General features: G+C 44.9%; 1 protein-coding gene across 1 annotated transcript in view; it reads left to right on the top strand.

The window, feature by feature from the left end:
• The window catches only part of LOC134340648 (metabotropic glycine receptor-like), a 209,551-nt gene that overhangs the window by 110,499 nt on the left and 81,788 nt on the right, over positions 1-17,264 (top strand). The window contains exons 3-4 of the mRNA XM_063038104.1: positions 3,511-3,613; positions 7,743-7,972. Coding sequence (XP_062894174.1) covers positions 3,511-3,613; positions 7,743-7,972 — 333 coding nt within the window. The remainder of the gene's footprint in view (positions 1-3,510; positions 3,614-7,742; positions 7,973-17,264) is intronic.

Genomic DNA, 17,264 nt, shown 5'->3' with positions numbered 1-17,264 from the left:
TGAGGGCTACAGGGTTACAGGACAAAGAAGTAGTTGAGATTTCTGAGGGCAGTGGTTGCTATGTCTACTAAACCTGACTAGTTCTTCAATCACAGAGAGAATTCACAGAAATTCACAATCTGGCACAGGTACTCAGAGTTCAATGAGATATGGTTACAATCTGCTGAACTGGTGAGTTTAAACTGCTGCAATGGCACGGATTATAGAGAGCAGCTTGGATTCGATTCATAGATTCATACAGTAACAGCCTCTTCAGCCCACCATTTTCAAAACAACACATTTCACAGTGTGTTTCGATGTAAACATGACAAATTAAACTAATCTTCAAATCCTTATTTATTTATTATTAAAGTTCAAAACTTCAAAGTTTATTATTAAAGTATATACAGAGTACAACCCTGAGATTCATCTTCCCACAGACAGCCACGTAACAAAGAAACATGGTGGAACCCGTTCAAGAAAACATCAAGCACCCGACGCGTTTAAAAAAGAGAACAAATTGCACAAACGGCAAAACATGAGCAAACAACACATAGAATATCAAACATCCAACTAGGAGTCGGTCGTATTCAGTCTAGTTCAATTCAGCGCCGCATCACTAGCTAATGCAAGGCCACTCTTTGCCGAAGCGCCCTAGCCCGCATCGATTGCCCTGATCAAACCGCTCAAAAGAAAAGAAAAAGAAAGAAAGTCTCCACAGGGGACTGTCTTGTCTCCCTTTCTCTTCACCATTTACACCTCGGACTTCAACTACTGCATAGAGTCTTGTCATCTTCAGAAGTTTTCGGATGACTCTGCCATAGTTGGATGCATCAGCAAGGGAGATGAGGCTGAGTACAGGGCTACGGTAGGAAACTTTGTCACATGGTGTGAGCAGAATTATCTGCAGCTTAATGTGAAAAAGACGAAGGAGCTGGTGGTAGACCTGAGGAGAGCTAAGGTACCGGTGACCCCTGTTTCCATCCAGGGGGTCAGTGTGGACGTGGTGGAGGATTACAAACACCTGGGGATACAAATTGACAATAAACTGGACTGGTCAAAGAACACTGAGGCTGTCTACAAGAAGGGTCAGAGCCGTCTCTATTTCCTGAGGAGACTGAGGTCCTTTAACATCTGCCGGACGATGCTGAGGATGTTCTGCAAGTCTGTGGTGGCCAGTGCTATCATGTTTGCTGTTGTGTGCTGGGGCAGCAGGCTGAGGGTAGCAGACACCAACAGAATCAACAAACTCATTCGTAAGGCCAGTGATGTTGTGGGGATGGAACTGGACTCTCTGACAGTGGTGTCTGAAAAGAGGATGCTGTCTAAGTTGCATGCCATCTTGGTCAATGTCTCCCATCCACTACATAATGTACTGGGTGGGCACAGGAGTACATTCAGCCAGAGACTCATTCCACCGAGATGCAACACAGAGCGTCATAGGAAGTCATTCCTGCCTGTGGCCATCAAACTTTACAACTCCTCCCTTGGAGGGTCAGACACCCTGAGCCAATAGGCTGGTCCTGGTCTTATCTCATAATTTACCGGCATAATTTACATATTACTATTTAAGTATTTATGGTTCTATTACTATTTATTATTTATGGTGCAACTGTAACGAAAACCAATTTCCCCCGGGATCAATAAAGTATGACTATGACTATGACTAACCAGAATCCAGGAACACATGCAAAATGAGCCTGAAAGTCCCCCAAGACCAGTCCACAGCCTCGAGCCTCGCCGATCAATCCTGGTAACGTGGATCCCAAGACTCCTGCGCTTTCCTCCGACAGCAGCTAGCGAAAGGGAGAGTAAGACCGGTCAAACGTAGGCAGACACCCGCCTGTCCTCCGCTCTCGTCCTTGTCGACTTCAACCTATGTTCGATGCCTCAATCAGAGAGAAGCAACGGGGAGTTGATCATGGGCTCGTGCCCTGTCTCTGGTTTTCCAGTCTTCCAGTCCGTATGCTCCACACCAAACCTAACTGAACCCCTTCAGAGAAAGCAAAGTGCCAGGTCGCCCAGTTGGCCCCAAAACACACCATCAAAATGTAAATCACAGGTTCCAAGCACACACCGCTTAGTAGAATCAAATTTGAAAGAAGCAGAAGGAGAAGAAGTAGTTTCGTGAGCTGTCAGCAGCAGTCGCCATTGGTTGCGTTGTTCGCTGGCGCCATCTTGCAAGGTTTATTTATTTGCACGAGTTGTCTTTTGTGTTGGTTTTCAGTCTTTTCATAAATTCTATTGCATTTCCTTATTTTCCTGTAAATGCCTGCAAGAAAAAATAATCTCAAGGTACGTACTTTGACATGAATGCACTCAGAGTTTCTCTTCCATGGCTGTGACTGTATGTACTGTCTTTTGCATTTTTACCCCAGAGGAATAATGTCTCATTTAGCTGTATTCATGTGTATGGTTCAATGACAATCAACATAAACTTGAACTTGAAGAGCCTCAGTGTTATTGTTGTCAAGTGTCACTGCTTACCAGTGTTCATAGATGATACCTGTCCACTTGGATAAGTACCCAAACGTACCTTTGAGGTTCCATTTCATTGAGCATTAGAGACTGGGAAAAGAGGATTTCAGATTAATGATAGTTTTTTTTTAATGAACTGTAGATATTTGTGTCCTTTTACCAATAGCTAATGATGTGAATCAATACAGTCTCACAGTACTACTGTAATGAGAATCGGAATCAGTTTTAATATATTGTGAAATTTGTTGTTTTGTGGCAGCAGTACATTGCAATTGTTCGTTCATTCGTTATGCGCCGTGTTGTATGATGTAGGTGATCGTGGTTTCCCTCTATCCATGCCCAAGATTGTTCTTGGCAAATTTTTCTATAGAAATCCTTTGCCATTACCTTCTTCTGGGCAGTGTCTTTGAGATGGGTGGCCCCCAGCCATTATTAATACTCTTCAGAGATTGTCTGCCTGGCGTCAGTGGTCGTATAACCAGGATTTATGGTATGCACCAGCTGTTGATATGACCGTCCGCCACCTGTTTCATGTGACCCTGATCGGGGGGCTAAGCAGGTGCTACACCTTGCCCAAGGGTGACCTGCAGGCTAGCAGAAGGAAGAAGCACCTTGCACCTCCTTTGGTAGAGACATATCTCCATCTTGCAACTCAACATTGCAATACATAATAATAGAAAAGTATAAATTATAATACGAAACATACATAAAAATAAGTTAAGTAATAGTGCAAAAAGAGAAAAAAAAGTGAGATAGTGTTCATGGGTTCATTGCCTGTTCAGAAATCTGATGGTGAAGGGGAAGAAGCAGATCCTAAAACATTGAACACACAAGAGATTCTGCAGATGCTGGGAATCCAGAGTAACACACACAAAATGCTGGAGGAACTCAGTCGCATCCATGGAGAGGAACATACAGTCGACGTTTCGAGCCAAGACCCGTCATCAGGACCTGCTGAGTTTCCTGCAGCATTTTGTGCGTGTCATTGCTGCAATCGGCCCGGGCTGTGCTAAGGTAAAAATACTAACCACTTGATGTCTCTTTCAATTGCAGTGCTCTCCACTCAAGGGACAAGGATTTCAACTGGGAGCTTATCAATGTGTCTGTAAGGAAGGATACTACAACCCGAACCTTATCACCACCAACAGCAATGACAGTGAGTGTCTAATTCACTTATGAAAATAGAAGTGTATAAGAATAAGGAAGGAAGAACCCATAAGACATAGTAGCAGAACTGGGCCATTCAGCCCACTGAGTCTGCTGCATTCTCTCATGGCTAATGTTCAAAGTTCAAAGTTCATTGATTATCAAAGTATGTATATTATATACAACCTTGAGATTTGTATCCTTATAGGCAGCCACGGAACAAAGAACCCCAATAGAACCCATTAAACAAAATAAGAAAATCCTCAAACACCCAATGTGCAGAAAAAAACACAGATCGTGCAAACAATAAAAATATGCAAATAACATTCAGAACTGAAGTTCGTGAAGGTGAGTCCACAGCCATGAAGCCAGTCATCAATTCCAGAGACCATTAGTTGCAGGCCATAGCCTCAGTTTAGCGCAGAGACGCATAAACCTTGTGGAACAGCAAGCTGAACCAGCCTGTCTCTCACCTCCAGCCCTGACACACTGAGCTTTTCAATCTGGCCTGGCCCTTAAATCATTCCTCTCAGCCTTATTTCCTGCCTTCTCCACATAACCTTTGACTCCCTTAATAAGCAAGAACCTATTAACCTCTGCTTTAAATACATCCAATGATTTGGCCTCCACAGCGCCTGTGGCAATGAATTCCACAAATTCACCACCCTCTGGCTAAAGAATTCCTCCTCATCTCTGTTCTAAAGGGATGTCACTCTATTCTGAAGCTAAGCCTAAACTCCTTCACTACAGCGGACATCTCTCCACATCCAATGCAGCCAGTAGTAGAGTCGTCGTGAATTTACAACGTAGACTCAGGTGAATAGATCTGATGTCCACGTCCGTGTCCAGTGTGGCCCCTTTGCCAGAGGAGTTATCCATTCTAGTCCCAAATTCCTGACCTTGTCCGACAACCATCAGGCTCCTGAATCCATGTGGATAACTTCACTCACCTCAACTCTGAACTGGTTCCATCACCTATGGGCTCACTGTCAAGGACTGTACAACTCATGTTCTCAGTATTATTAGTAGTAGATGTCACAATGTGTGCTGGCAATATCAGAACCCAAGTGTAGAGGAAAGACAGATTCTGATGTAGAGATGGTGATGAGAGTTTATTCATAATAATTTCAAAAGAACATTGGTAGCTCAGCCGGGTCATCATCATAGCTTGTCACACCAGACAGTCAGCCACTCTAGTGTTTGGTTGATGTTGAGCAGGACAGTGTCAGCTAAGCTAGGTGAGAGTGGGCAGTTACGCAGAACGTGTTCAATGTTCTGCACCCTTTCGCCATACTCACAGGATTCGCTGCTCTTTAAACCCCACTTCACCATATTGTCTCCCGTCCTACAAACTCCCGCTCTCACTCTGTTGAGAGCGCACCACTTCCGTCTGTCAAGCAGTGCCCCGTCTGGTAACATTTCTGTGGGGTCTTGCACTGTATTGTTTGGTGAGGTTCTGGCTTCTGTTTGTTGCCAGAGATCAATCCTGTATGATTGGGGGGATGTTCCGTACGGTAGTTCCTCCATTGTAGCAAAGCTTTTCCTCGACTTTAGGCGGTTGGAAACTGACACATGATGATGTAGTGGGTGCCGTGGATCCGAGTTCTGTTTACCTTTTTCAATTTTTGTTGTAGCGTGTCTTCGGATCTCTGGAGGAGCAATGCCTGCAAGTCTGTAAATGATGTTAGTGGGTGTGGGGCGCAGTGTGCCCGTGATTATTCGGCAGGCTTCATTAAGCAACAGGTCTACTTCCTTCGCATGGGCTGATCTGCCCCACACAGGTGCACAGTATTCTGCAGGTGCATAGCAGAGTGCTAGGGCGGTTGATCTAAGTGTGTGAGCATTAGCTCCCCATTTCGTGCCTGCTAATTTTTTTCAAGAGAGAGTTGCGAGAGCCAACTTTTCCTCGGAGTCTTTGGATGTGGGTGGCAAATGAGAGCGTCCTATCCAGTGTCACGCCCAGGTAAATTGGAGTCGGATGGTGTTCGAGCTCCTTCCCACACCAGAAGATCTTGAGTTTCCGAGCTGCTTCTCGATTCCTCAGGTGAAATGCACACACTTGAGTTTTTGATGGATTTGGGTTCAGAGACCATTTTTCATAATACTGCTTCATTGCTTCGAGGACTGCTGTAAGTCATACTTCAACTTCTTGGAAGGAGTTAGCTTGTGTTGCTATGCATAGGTCGTCTGCACAGATAAACCTGCGTGTGTTAGGAAAGGTTGGTTGGTCGTTTGTGTAAACATTAAATAGTAGAGGTGCCAGGACTGATCCCTATGGTAGTCCGTTCTTTTGTGGACGCCACCTACTCTTAATTCCATTCATTTCTACATAAAATCTGCGATTTTCTAGGATGCTTCTTATTACTTTGACTGTGGTTTCATTCTTTAACATTTTAGGTAATTTCAGTAGAAGGCCTCTGTGATTCACAATGTCATATGCTGCTGTTAAGTCAACGAATACTGCCCCTGTAATTTGTCGCATTTCAAAGCCATCCTCAATATACTGGGTTAAGTTCAGGACTTGACCGCAGCAAGAGCGGCCTGGCCTGAACCCGGCTTGGTCTGGTGTCAGAAGATCTTCGATTAAGGGGGATATTCTTTTCAGTATGAGTCTCTCGTAGAGTTTATAGAGGGTGCAGAGCAAGGAAATCGGTCTGTAATTTTTAGGAATGTTGGGGTCTTTATTGGGTTTAGGAGAGCAATAACTTTGGCTCTTCTCCACTTTTTAGGTATTTTTAATGATCTTAGGCAACAGTTAAAAAGGGACAGAAGCCAGCGGAGTGCTTTAGGTCCAAGATGTTTAAGGAATTCATTAAGAATCCCATCTATGCCAGCAGCTCGGCTGAGTGTCACCACAAGACGTATCATTCTCAAAACTAGGGCTCTGTGATCAGCACTAATCGGGTGTCCGGTCCGGTTAAATCATACAAGTAACACAGAATCCTCAAGCCTATCAAAATAAACTTAGCAAGTTTAACCAGAGAGCAACAGGAGACCGCATTACAAAGAGCGAGTCTAAAGAAAACACAAGAAAACACGATTGACTGACTCTCGTTAAACAATTAACCAATTTGGGTGCTGTTAGAAACCTCGGAGCCTAATGCTCTCTGGCGCCCTGCACAGGCCCAAAGTGTTCATTACAAGTATACAGTTGATCACTGGAGTTGAGTGTGATGTTCTCCTGAGGGGTTGTCTATGGTGGGTCCTTTGGTGGCTGTAGAGGCCAATCTGGGAAACACAATATTTATTTATTTGTTTGTTTGTTTGCTTACTTGCTTATTTATTTGTCTTCTTTTGACATTGGTTGTTTCCCAGTCTTTGTTTATCTGTAACACATACAAAATGCTGGAGGAACTCAGCAGGCCAGGCAGCATCTCAGCATCTATGGAAAAGATGAGTCCTGATGAGGAGTCTCAGCCCAAAACATCGACTGTTTACTCTTTTCCATAGATGCTGCCTGGCCTGCTGAGTTCCTCCAGCATTTTGTGTGTGTTGCTTTGGATTTCCAGCATCTACAGATTTCCTCATGTGCATTTATCTGTAAGCTTTTTTCATTGACTGTACATTATTTCTTTATTTTCTGGTGAATGCCAACAAGAAGATGGATCTCAAGGTAGTATAGAGTGACATATAGGTACTTTGATAATAATTTCCTTTGAACGGTGACCTTTACCAAATCGAGTAGTCATCCACATACTTTTTAACATGCGGTGTAGGTTTCTACCTCACCGCTCTTCCCGGAAGTGGGTTCGAGACTCCACAGTGATGGAGTCGACTGTTAATTCATTTCCGTAGATGCTGCCTGTCCCGCTGAGTTCCTGTTGCTTTCCAGACCTCCTTGACAAGCACATGGTCCATGAGGAAGTGGATGACCATCTCACCCCACAGGAAACATCTCAGATCAAAGCACCATGCATATCTTCTCCCTGACCTTCAGTCCAGTTTGACATCCTCTAAGAATTCACATTCTGGAAAGTTAATTTGTGATATTCTGTTAGCAAAGTTTGTGCATTGTGAACAGTTGAAATCCTGTCTCTCGTACCACAGGGTGTGAAATTCAAGGACGGGCACTTCAGGCTTGGCATTGTGGCCTGAGGGCTGAATCTCTCTCTCTATCTCTCTCTCTCTGACAATTGCAGGGCAGGGTGATGAGGACACTCCCCTCTTCAGCCAGTTTGCCATTGGCGAACCCAGGGCCCTGTTCCGGTGTCTCCCGTGCAAGAATGGCTGCAGTTCATGTGTCAGTGACGCTCCCTGTTTCGTTCAGGAGGACAGGCATCTACGGCTGGCCATCCTCTCGTTCCAGGCTTTTGCCATGTTGCTCGTGTTCATCAGTATGTTGATGGTCTATCACTTCAGGAGAAACAAGGTGAGCTAACCTGTGAGCGCGCGTGTGTGTGTGTGTGTGTGTGTGTGTGTGTGTTTCTATGTGTGCATTACATGTTTGTGTGATTGTGTGTGAGTGTGTTTGTGTGTGTAAGTGTATATATGTCCGTGTCTGTGTCAGTGTATGTGTGAGAGTGTGTATGTGTGTGTGCATGTTTTAGTGTGCTTGTGTGTATGTGTGTTTATATGATGGGAGACTGTGGAGATGTACGTGTCAGTGCCCGTGCGTTGGTGTCGATGTGTTTCATGTTTGTGTGGATGTGTGTCAGTGTGTGCGTGCACCATGTGAGGGTGTACAGGTGTACATGTGGGAGTTTTTGTTTACACGTGTGTGATATATGTGTGTATGTATGTGCGTGCGCGCATGTATGGTGTATGTGGGTGATTGTGCTTTTATGTAAATATGCTTGGGGCGTGTGTGTCTGTGAGAGTGTGATATGTAGCTGTGAGGTGCATGTGTATGGGTGTGTGTGTCTGTTTGTGTTTGATAAGTAGGTGTGTGTCAATGGGTGTTTATGATGCGTAGATATGTATATGTGTCAGTGTGTGTATCTCTGCTGTTTGTGTACATAGATGGGCAATTGTGTGAGTGGCTTGTGTGTAAGTGTATGTGTACAGAAATGAGTCTATGTGGGTGTGTGGCTGTGAGATTGCATGTAGGTGGTGCTTGTATGCGTGGTTCCTCAATGTCACCAGGATGAAAGCTGTCCAGAACAATGTATATCATCATAAACATTGTATATCTCCACAACATATCTTCAAAAAACGAGGTAATGATACAGATGTAGAAGATTATAAGGCTAGCAGGAAGGAGTTTAAGAATGAAATTAGGAGAGCCAGAAGGGGCCATGAGAAGGCCTTGGCGAACAGGATTAAAGAAAATCCCAAGGCATTCTACAAGTATGTGAAGAGCAAAGAGGATAAGAAATGAGAGAATAGGACCAATCAAGTGTGACAATGAAAAAGTGTGTATGGAACCGGAGGAGATGGCGGAGGTACTTAATGAATACTTTGCTTCAGTATTCACTATGGAAAAGGACCTTGGTGATTGTAGGGATAACTTACAGCGGACTGAAAAGCTCCAGCATAGAGACGTTAAGAAAGAGTAGGTATTGGAGCTTTTGGAAAACATCAAGTTGGATAGGTCGCCAGAACCGGACGAGATATACCCCAGGCTACCTTGGGAGGCGAGGGAGGGGATTGCTGAGCCTCTGGCAATGATCTTTGCATCATCAATGGGGATGGGAGAGGTTCTGGAAGTTTGGAGGGTTGCAGATGTTGTTCACTTATTCAAGAAAGGGAGTAGAGATAGCCCAGGAAATTATAGACCAGTGAGTCTTACTTCAGTGTTTGGTAAGTTGATGGAGAAGATCCTGAGAGGCAGGAATTAGGAATAGTCAGCATGGCTTTGTCAAAGCCAGGTCGTGCCTTACAAGCCTGATGGAATTTTTTGAGGATGTGACTAAACACATTGATGAAGGTAGAGCAGTAGATATAGTGTATACGGATTTCAGCAAGGCATTTGATAAGGTACCCCATGCAAGGCTTATTGAGAAAGTAAGGAGGCATGGGATCCAAGGGGACATTGCTTTGTGGATCCAGAATTGGCTTGCCCACAGAAGGCAAAGAGTGGTTGTAGATGGGTCATATTCTGCATGGAGGTCGGTGACCAGTGTTGTGCCTCAGGGATCTGTTCTGGGACCCCTTCTCTTCATGATTTTTATAAATGACCTGGATGAGGAAGTGGAGGGATGGGTCAGTAAATTTGCTGATGACACAAAGGTTGGGGGTGTTGTGGATAGTATGGAGGGCTGTCAGAGGTTACAGCAGGACATCGATAGGATGCAAAACTGGGCTGAGAAGTGGCAGATGGAGTTCAACCCAGATAAGTGTGAGGTGGTTCATTTTGGTAGGTCAAATATGATGGCAGAATATAGTATTAATGGTAAGACTCTTGGCAGTGTGGAGGATCAGAGGGATCTTGGGGTCTGTGTCCCTAGGACATCCAAAGCTGCTGCGCAGGTTGACCTTGTAGCCTTCATCAATCGTGGGATTGAGTTTCGGAGCCGAGAGGTAATGTTGCAGCTATATAGGACCCTGGTCAGACACCACTTGGAGTATTGTGCTCAGTTCTGGTCACCTAACTACAGGAAGGATGTGGAAACCATAGAAAAGGTGCAGAGGAGATTTACAAGGATGTTGCCTGGACTGGGGAGCATGCCTTATGAGAATAGGTTGAGTGAACTCAGCCTTTTCTCCTTAGAGCGACGGAGGATGAGAGGTGACCTGATAGAGGTGTATAAGATAATGAGAGGCATTGATCGTGTGGATAGTCAGAGGCTTTTTCCCAGGGCTGAAATGACTAACACGAGAGGGCATAGTTTTAAGGTGCTTGGAAGTAGGTACAGAGGGGATGTCAGGGGTAAGTTTTTTTATGCAGAGAGTGGTGAGTGTGTGGAATGGGCTGCTGGCGACAGTGGTGGAGATGGATACGATAGGGTACTTTAAGAGACTCCTGGATAGGTACATGGGGAGCTTAGAAAAATAGAGGGCTATGGGTAACCCTAGGTAATTTCTCAAGTCAAAACATGTTCGGCACAGCTTTGTGGGCTGAAGGGCCTGTATTGTGCTGTAGATTTTTCTGTGTTTCTAACATACTGTATATCACTATTACCCCAGACTTGTGTCACACACTTCCCTGTGATATGGGGAATGGAATAAAATGAGATAATTTGTGGAAGAGTGCCCAAGTGTTCAAGGAGAACTTTAGAGGAGGGAACGATATGAAGGGGCGGAGGTGAAAAAGTTCCCCCTCATTTTTCCTCTAACCCTTACCCTAAACCTACATTGTCTAGTATTGAGTTTTGAGTCCTGAAGAAGGGTCTCGGCTCCAAATTGTTGACTGTTTATTAGTTTCCATCGACACTGCCTGACTTGCTGGCTTCCTCCAGAACTTTGCATGTGTTGCACTGTCTAGTTCTATCTGCCTTTGATATGAGGAAGGTTTTCCCGCAACCTGCTCTATTCATTCCCCTACTTAACTCAGTCACATCCCCTCTCAACCTGTTTTGCTCCAGAGAAAACAGATGCAGCCTCTCCCATCTCTCCTCATTACTGGGACGTCCCATCAGAGGCCGCATCCTATCTGCTTCCTCAGCCTGCATGGCCACAGCCTTCCAATGGTCTAACAGTGACAGGGGGGAGGGGGGGATGTAATGGGCAACTGCAGAGACAAAAGAAGGTATGGGGGGTTAGGCCTGTGCTTGTTATGCATTTATCCATGTGGACAAACAGAGGGATCTTGGAATCTACATCCATAGATCTCTCAAAGTTGCCGTGTGAGTTCATCATCATCATAATGTGCCATGGCGTATGACATGATCATTATGTGCCATGGCGAATGATGTGGGCGATCACGGTCTTTCCATCACTATGATTGTTCACGGCAAGCATTTCTACAGAAGTGGGTTTGCTATCGCCTTCTTCCAGGCAGTGTCTTTACAAGACGGGTGACTCCAGCCATTACCAATACTCTTCAGAGATTGGCTGCCTGGCATCAGTGATCACATAACCAAGACTTGTGGTATACACCGGCTGCTCAAACAACCATCCATCACCGGCTCCCACGGCTTCATGTGACCCTGATCAGGGGGCTAAGCAGGTGCTACACCTTGTCCAAGGGTGACCTGCAGGCTAGCGGAAGGAAGGAGCACCTTATATCTCCTTTGGTAGCGACACATCTCCACCCCTCAAATTGATTAAAAATTGCTGGTTAAAATCAACAACCTAGCTCTCAACATCAGAAAGGCAAAGGAATTGATAGTGGACTTCAGGAAGGGGAACCTGAGGGAACACACACCAGTCCGCATTGAGGGATCAGTAGTGGAAAGAGTGAGCAGCTTCAAATTCCTGGGTGTCAACGTCTCTGAAGATCTACTCTGGGCCCAACACATTGATGCGATCAGAGGGACGGCACGCCAGGGGCTATACTTCACGAGGAGTTGGAGGAGATTTGTTTTGTCAACAAAAACTCTGGCAAATTTCTACAAGTGTCCAGTGGAGAATATTCTGACTGGTTTCATCACAACATGGTCTGGAATCTCCAAGGTGCAGGATCGAAAGTGGCTGGAGAGGGTTGTAGGCTCAGCTGCTACAGGCACAACCCTCCCCACCCTCAAAGATATCTTCAAAAAGTGTCTCAGAAAGCGCCATGCATCATTAAGGATACTTCCCATCCGAGATGCGGCCTCTTCACATTACTACCATCGGGAAGGAGGTACTGGAACCTGAAGACAACATTTCAGGAATGGCTACTTCCTCTCTTCCATCAGATTTCTGAACCCATGAACATTACCTTATTACTTGTCTTTTACACTATGCACCTATCTAGTATCTACTATCTAACTATTTTAAATTTATTTATCTAATTTTTACTGTAACATAATATTTTTATATTTTTTGCACTGCCACAGGATAACAAATTTCACCACATATGTTAGTAACAAGGAACTTGATTCTAAATTGTAAAGATTCTAAACTCCTCAGTAAAAGCTTCGATGTTCAGGTGAATTGGGTGAAGTGCACGTCAAACGCCGACAGCCTTTCAGACTTGAAAGCTTCCCGCTCTCCATGTAACCAACCTCTCGGTGAGGCTCGGGCCACTGACTCACCTGCACCTTTTGATTCCTTGTAGTTTAAAAATAAAATCCACATGAAAGGGAGAGGTGGAAAGTTAAACAGCCAGTGGTGCTGTAAGATCAATACACTTCGATCACCCAACAACAGAGAAATTGCAAGTTATTGAGCAGTGACCTGCTCCTGGTCTGTTTGCTTCCCTCAATCCGATGGGTGTGAGCGATAAAGGGGCTGGTCAATAAATCCTCATCACTGCAAATATTTAATCTTTTCAAAGGATTTCAGTTAATTTAATTTTAAGCCCTAAATCCCTCCCCGGAAAGGTCAGATTTTAACTACAATGGCTAAGACGTTTAGAGTCAAAGAGTCACAGATATTCCCTTGAAAGCTAGTCCCAGTTGCCTGCATTTCAAAGTTCAAAGTAAATTTATTATCAACGTACGTACGTGTTGCCATAAACTACCCTGAGATCCATTTTCTTACGAGCATTCACAGTAGAACAAAGAAATGCAATAGAATTAATGAAAAATACACACAGACTGACAAACAACCAGCGTGCAAAAGAAGATAAACTGTGAAAGTAAAGGTAATTAGACAAATAAATAAATAATACTGAGAACATGAGTTGCAGAGTCCTTGAAAGTGTGTCTGTGGGTTGTGGGAATCAGTTCAGTGTTGAGGTGAGTGAAGTTATCCACACTGGTTCAGGAGCCTGATGGTTGTGAGGTGATAACTGTTCCTGAACCTGGTGGTTGTGGGGTAATAACTGTTCCTGAATCTGTTGGTGTTGGATCTAAAGCTCCTGTACCTTCTTCCCAGTGGCAGCAGCAAGAAGCGGGCATGGCCTGGGTGGTGGGGGCCCTTCATAATGGATACTCCTTCCTTGTGGCAGCATTCTGTGCTCAATGGTTGGGAGGGATTTTGGCCAATATCCCTCTAACACCATTTTTATGTCATGAACTAACACCATTAAGCAAGGGGTCTGGCAACTCATTCTATCTATTGGCCACTCTTATATTCTATATACTGATCACCCATATACTGGGCAGAGTGATTGGCACAAGACTTTGCAGTGCCAGCTGTAAGATAAGGTTTCAACTCTCACCGCTGCCTGTAAGGATTTTGTACGTTCTCCCCCGTGACCGCGTGGGTTTCCTCCAGGTGCTCCGGTTTCCTCCCACAGTTCAGCACAATCCTCAGACGGTGTTAGTCGTTGACGCAAAACATGCAATTCACTGTATGTTTCAATGTACATGTCACAAAGGTAATTTTTAATCTTTAATCCTTTGTCCCTCCACGTAATAACACATAGAAAACATGCAGCACAATATAGGCCCTTCGGCCCACAAAGCTGTGCCGAACATGTCCTTACCTTAGAAATTACCTCGGGTTACCCATAGCCCTCTATTTTTCTAAGCTCCATTTACCTATCCAGGAGTCTCTTAAAAGACCCTATCGTATCCGCCTCCACCACCATCGCCAGCAGCCCATTCCACGCTCTCACCACTCTCTGCGTAAAAAAACTTACCCCTGACATCTCCTCTGTACCTACTTCCAAGCACCTTAAAACTTTGGCCTCTCGTGCTAGCCATTTCAGCCCTGGGGAAAAGCCTCTGACTATCCACATGATCAATGCCTCTCATCATCTTGTACACCTCTATCAGGTCAACTCTCATCCTCTGCGGCTCCAAGGGAAAAAGGTCGAGTTCACTCAACCTATTCTCATAAGGCATGCTCCCCAATCCAGGCAACATCCTTGTAAATCTCCTCTGCACCCTTTCTATGGTTTCCACATCCTTCCTATGGTGACGTGACCAGAACTGGGCACAGTAAAAGCATAAAGTTTTTTCTAAATGGGGAGAAAATCCAAAATTCCGAGGTGCATATGGATTTGGGAGTCTTCACGCAGGATTCCCTGAAGGTTAATTTGCAGGTTGAATCAGTGACAAGGAAGGCAAATGCAATGTTAGCATTCATTTCGGGAGAACTAGAATATAAAAGCAAAGATGTAATGGTGAGGCTTTATAAAGCACTGGTGAGGCCTCACTTGGAGCATTGTGAGTTTTGGACCCCTTATCTTCGAAAGGACATGCTGGCATTTGAGAGGGTTTGAAGGATGTTTATGAGAATGATTCGAGAAAAGGTGGTCATTAAATAAGCAACGATTGAAGATTTTAGGCCTGTACTTTCTGGAATTTAGAAGAATGAAATGGGGGGATCTCATTAAAACTTATTGAATGTTGAATGGCCTTGATAGAGTGGATGCGAAGAGAATGTTTCGTTTGGTAGGAGAGTCTAGGACCGGGGACACAGCCTCAGAATAGAGGGGCCTTTATTTAGTATGGAGCTGAAGAGAAATTCCTTTAGCCAAGGGGTGGTAAATCTGTTGAATTTGGTGCCACAAGGGGCTGTGGAGACCAGGTCATTGAGTGTATTTAAGGCAGTGGTTGATAGATTCTTGATTAATCAGGGCATGAAAGGTTACGGGGAGAAGGCAGTAGATTGGGACAGAGAGGGAAATGGATCAGCCATGATGAAATGGCAGAGCAGATTCAATGGGCCGAATGGCCTAATTCTGCTCCTGTGTCTTATGGTCTTGTGTGAAAAAGTTTCCCTTCAGGTTCCTATTCAATATGTTCCCCTCTCACCTTAAATCCATGCTTTCTAGTTCCTGATTCCTCAACCCTAGGGAAAAGACTGTACCAATTCACCCTACCTATGCCCCTCACAGGCACGTTATTGGTGTAGATCATACTGCATATTGGATGGAGTGAGATGCGACAATTCAGATTCCGATTTGCTGATCCCATGTACATCGAAACATACAGTGAAAAGCGTCGCTTGCGTTAAGAAAAACATTCCCAAGGATGTGCTGGGGGCAGCCCGCAAGTGCTACCACACATTACAGCGCCAACATAGTGAGCGCGCCGAGCTCAGCAGAACAGCACAGAACATAACCACCCAGGACCATGGGGTGACACAACGGCGTAGCAGTTAGCGTAATGCTCTACGGTCAGGGTTCACTTTCTGCCACTGTCTGTAAGGAGTTTCTACTTTTTCCCCGTGACCGCGGGTCCTCCAGTTCCCTCGCACATCCTAAAGGCGTACAGGCTAGGGTTAGCAATTCATGAACGTGCTCTGTTGGCCCTGAAAGCGGGGCGCTACTTGCAGTCTGCCCAGCACAATGTCTGTTGATTTGATTTGACGCAAGTGACGCATTTTGATGTACGTGTGATGTATGTATTAAGCTAATCAACAATAGCAAATCAAGCCCCGGTCAAATGCACACACACAATCTTCCAACCGCAGGGCGGGCCTCCAGCTGGGTTTGCAAACATTTGATTCCTGCCATTAGACCTTGACTTCCGAACATCCAATCGGCCTTCAGGCTGTGACCTTGATCCCCAAACATTTTCCATGTCATTCCAAGTCATTCCAGAAGTTCAACTGGAGCTTTCTAGAGTCAGTTACTCTTTTCTGCCTGAGGTGATTTTGCACCAGATGGAATTGTTCCTCATATCTCTGGACCAACAGACTCAAAAACGGTTACATACCCAAGTAGTAAGGCTGATCAACACCTCCACCCACTAACCCACCCCTCTACCCTACCATTTAATAATTTCCTGTCAGCCACCTTATGTACAGACATTCCTCTGCCTAGAGTCACTTTATGGACATACAATTAATCTACAGTACTAGGCAAAACAACATAGGTAGACAAAATATAATGAGGGTGCCTAAGGCCTTTCACAGTACTGTGTTTGTCAACATGGAGCAGAGAGCGAGCTTGTAAATCTGGCGGGAGCAAAGGATGTTGGGAAGGGTGAGGGTGGAGTGCCGCAGGTGGGGTGTGTGGGATAGGTGGCAGAGGAGTGCCGGGGGCGGGGGGGGGGTGGCACAGGGGCAGACGTACCCAGCCCACAATTCCCCTCTCCCTGTCCTCCTTCCCACTCTCAGTCCACAATACAGACCCGTATCAGAATCAGGTTTACCATCACTCACATATGTCGTGAAATTTGTTTTTTTTGTGGCAGCAGTACAGTGCAATACATAAACTTACTACAGTACTGTGCTAAAGTCTGAGGTACTCTAGCTATATATCATGTATGTGCCTAAGACTTCTGCACATGAAACGGCCTGGTTAAGATTTTTACTGCAATGCTGCAGGTATTTCATTTGAGCAGTCTGTACGGCTTTCAGCTTGTTTGGGTTTGAGCTGCAATAAGAAGTTTTGTTGTTTAACTTAGGATTGTGTTGTCAGCCAGTCAGGATAGTGGAATTGGGAGAAGGCTCTGGAGAACGCTGGGCTGAAGGTCTTTGTTGGGTGGGAGCTGGGAGAAGGCAAGAGGAAAGATGGCTGAGGATGCCGTCCCTGTTGCACGAGGTGCTTCATCCAACGCGGAGTCCGTGATGTGCTGAGCTGTGTCCACAACTCACTGCGGGCTGCTAGGATCGGGGATCAACTTTATAACTTTACATCTATTTGGAATTTTGCAGTGGTGTGTTGGCCAGGCAGCGACATTAAACAAAAAGCAACAACATTCAACAATTATAAAGAATAAAGAAATATATAAAAATAAAGTTTGAGGTTAAAGTACAGATATGGAATAAAATGAGTAGAAATACATAAATACCAGCAT

The sequence above is a fragment of the Mobula hypostoma genome, chromosome X1 (genome assembly GCF_963921235.1).
Source record: "Mobula hypostoma chromosome X1, sMobHyp1.1, whole genome shotgun sequence".
Taxonomy (NCBI): Eukaryota; Metazoa; Chordata; class Chondrichthyes; order Myliobatiformes; family Myliobatidae; genus Mobula; species Mobula hypostoma.
Note: the sequence above shows the minus strand (reverse complement) of the source record. Positions and strands in the feature narration are given on the sequence as shown.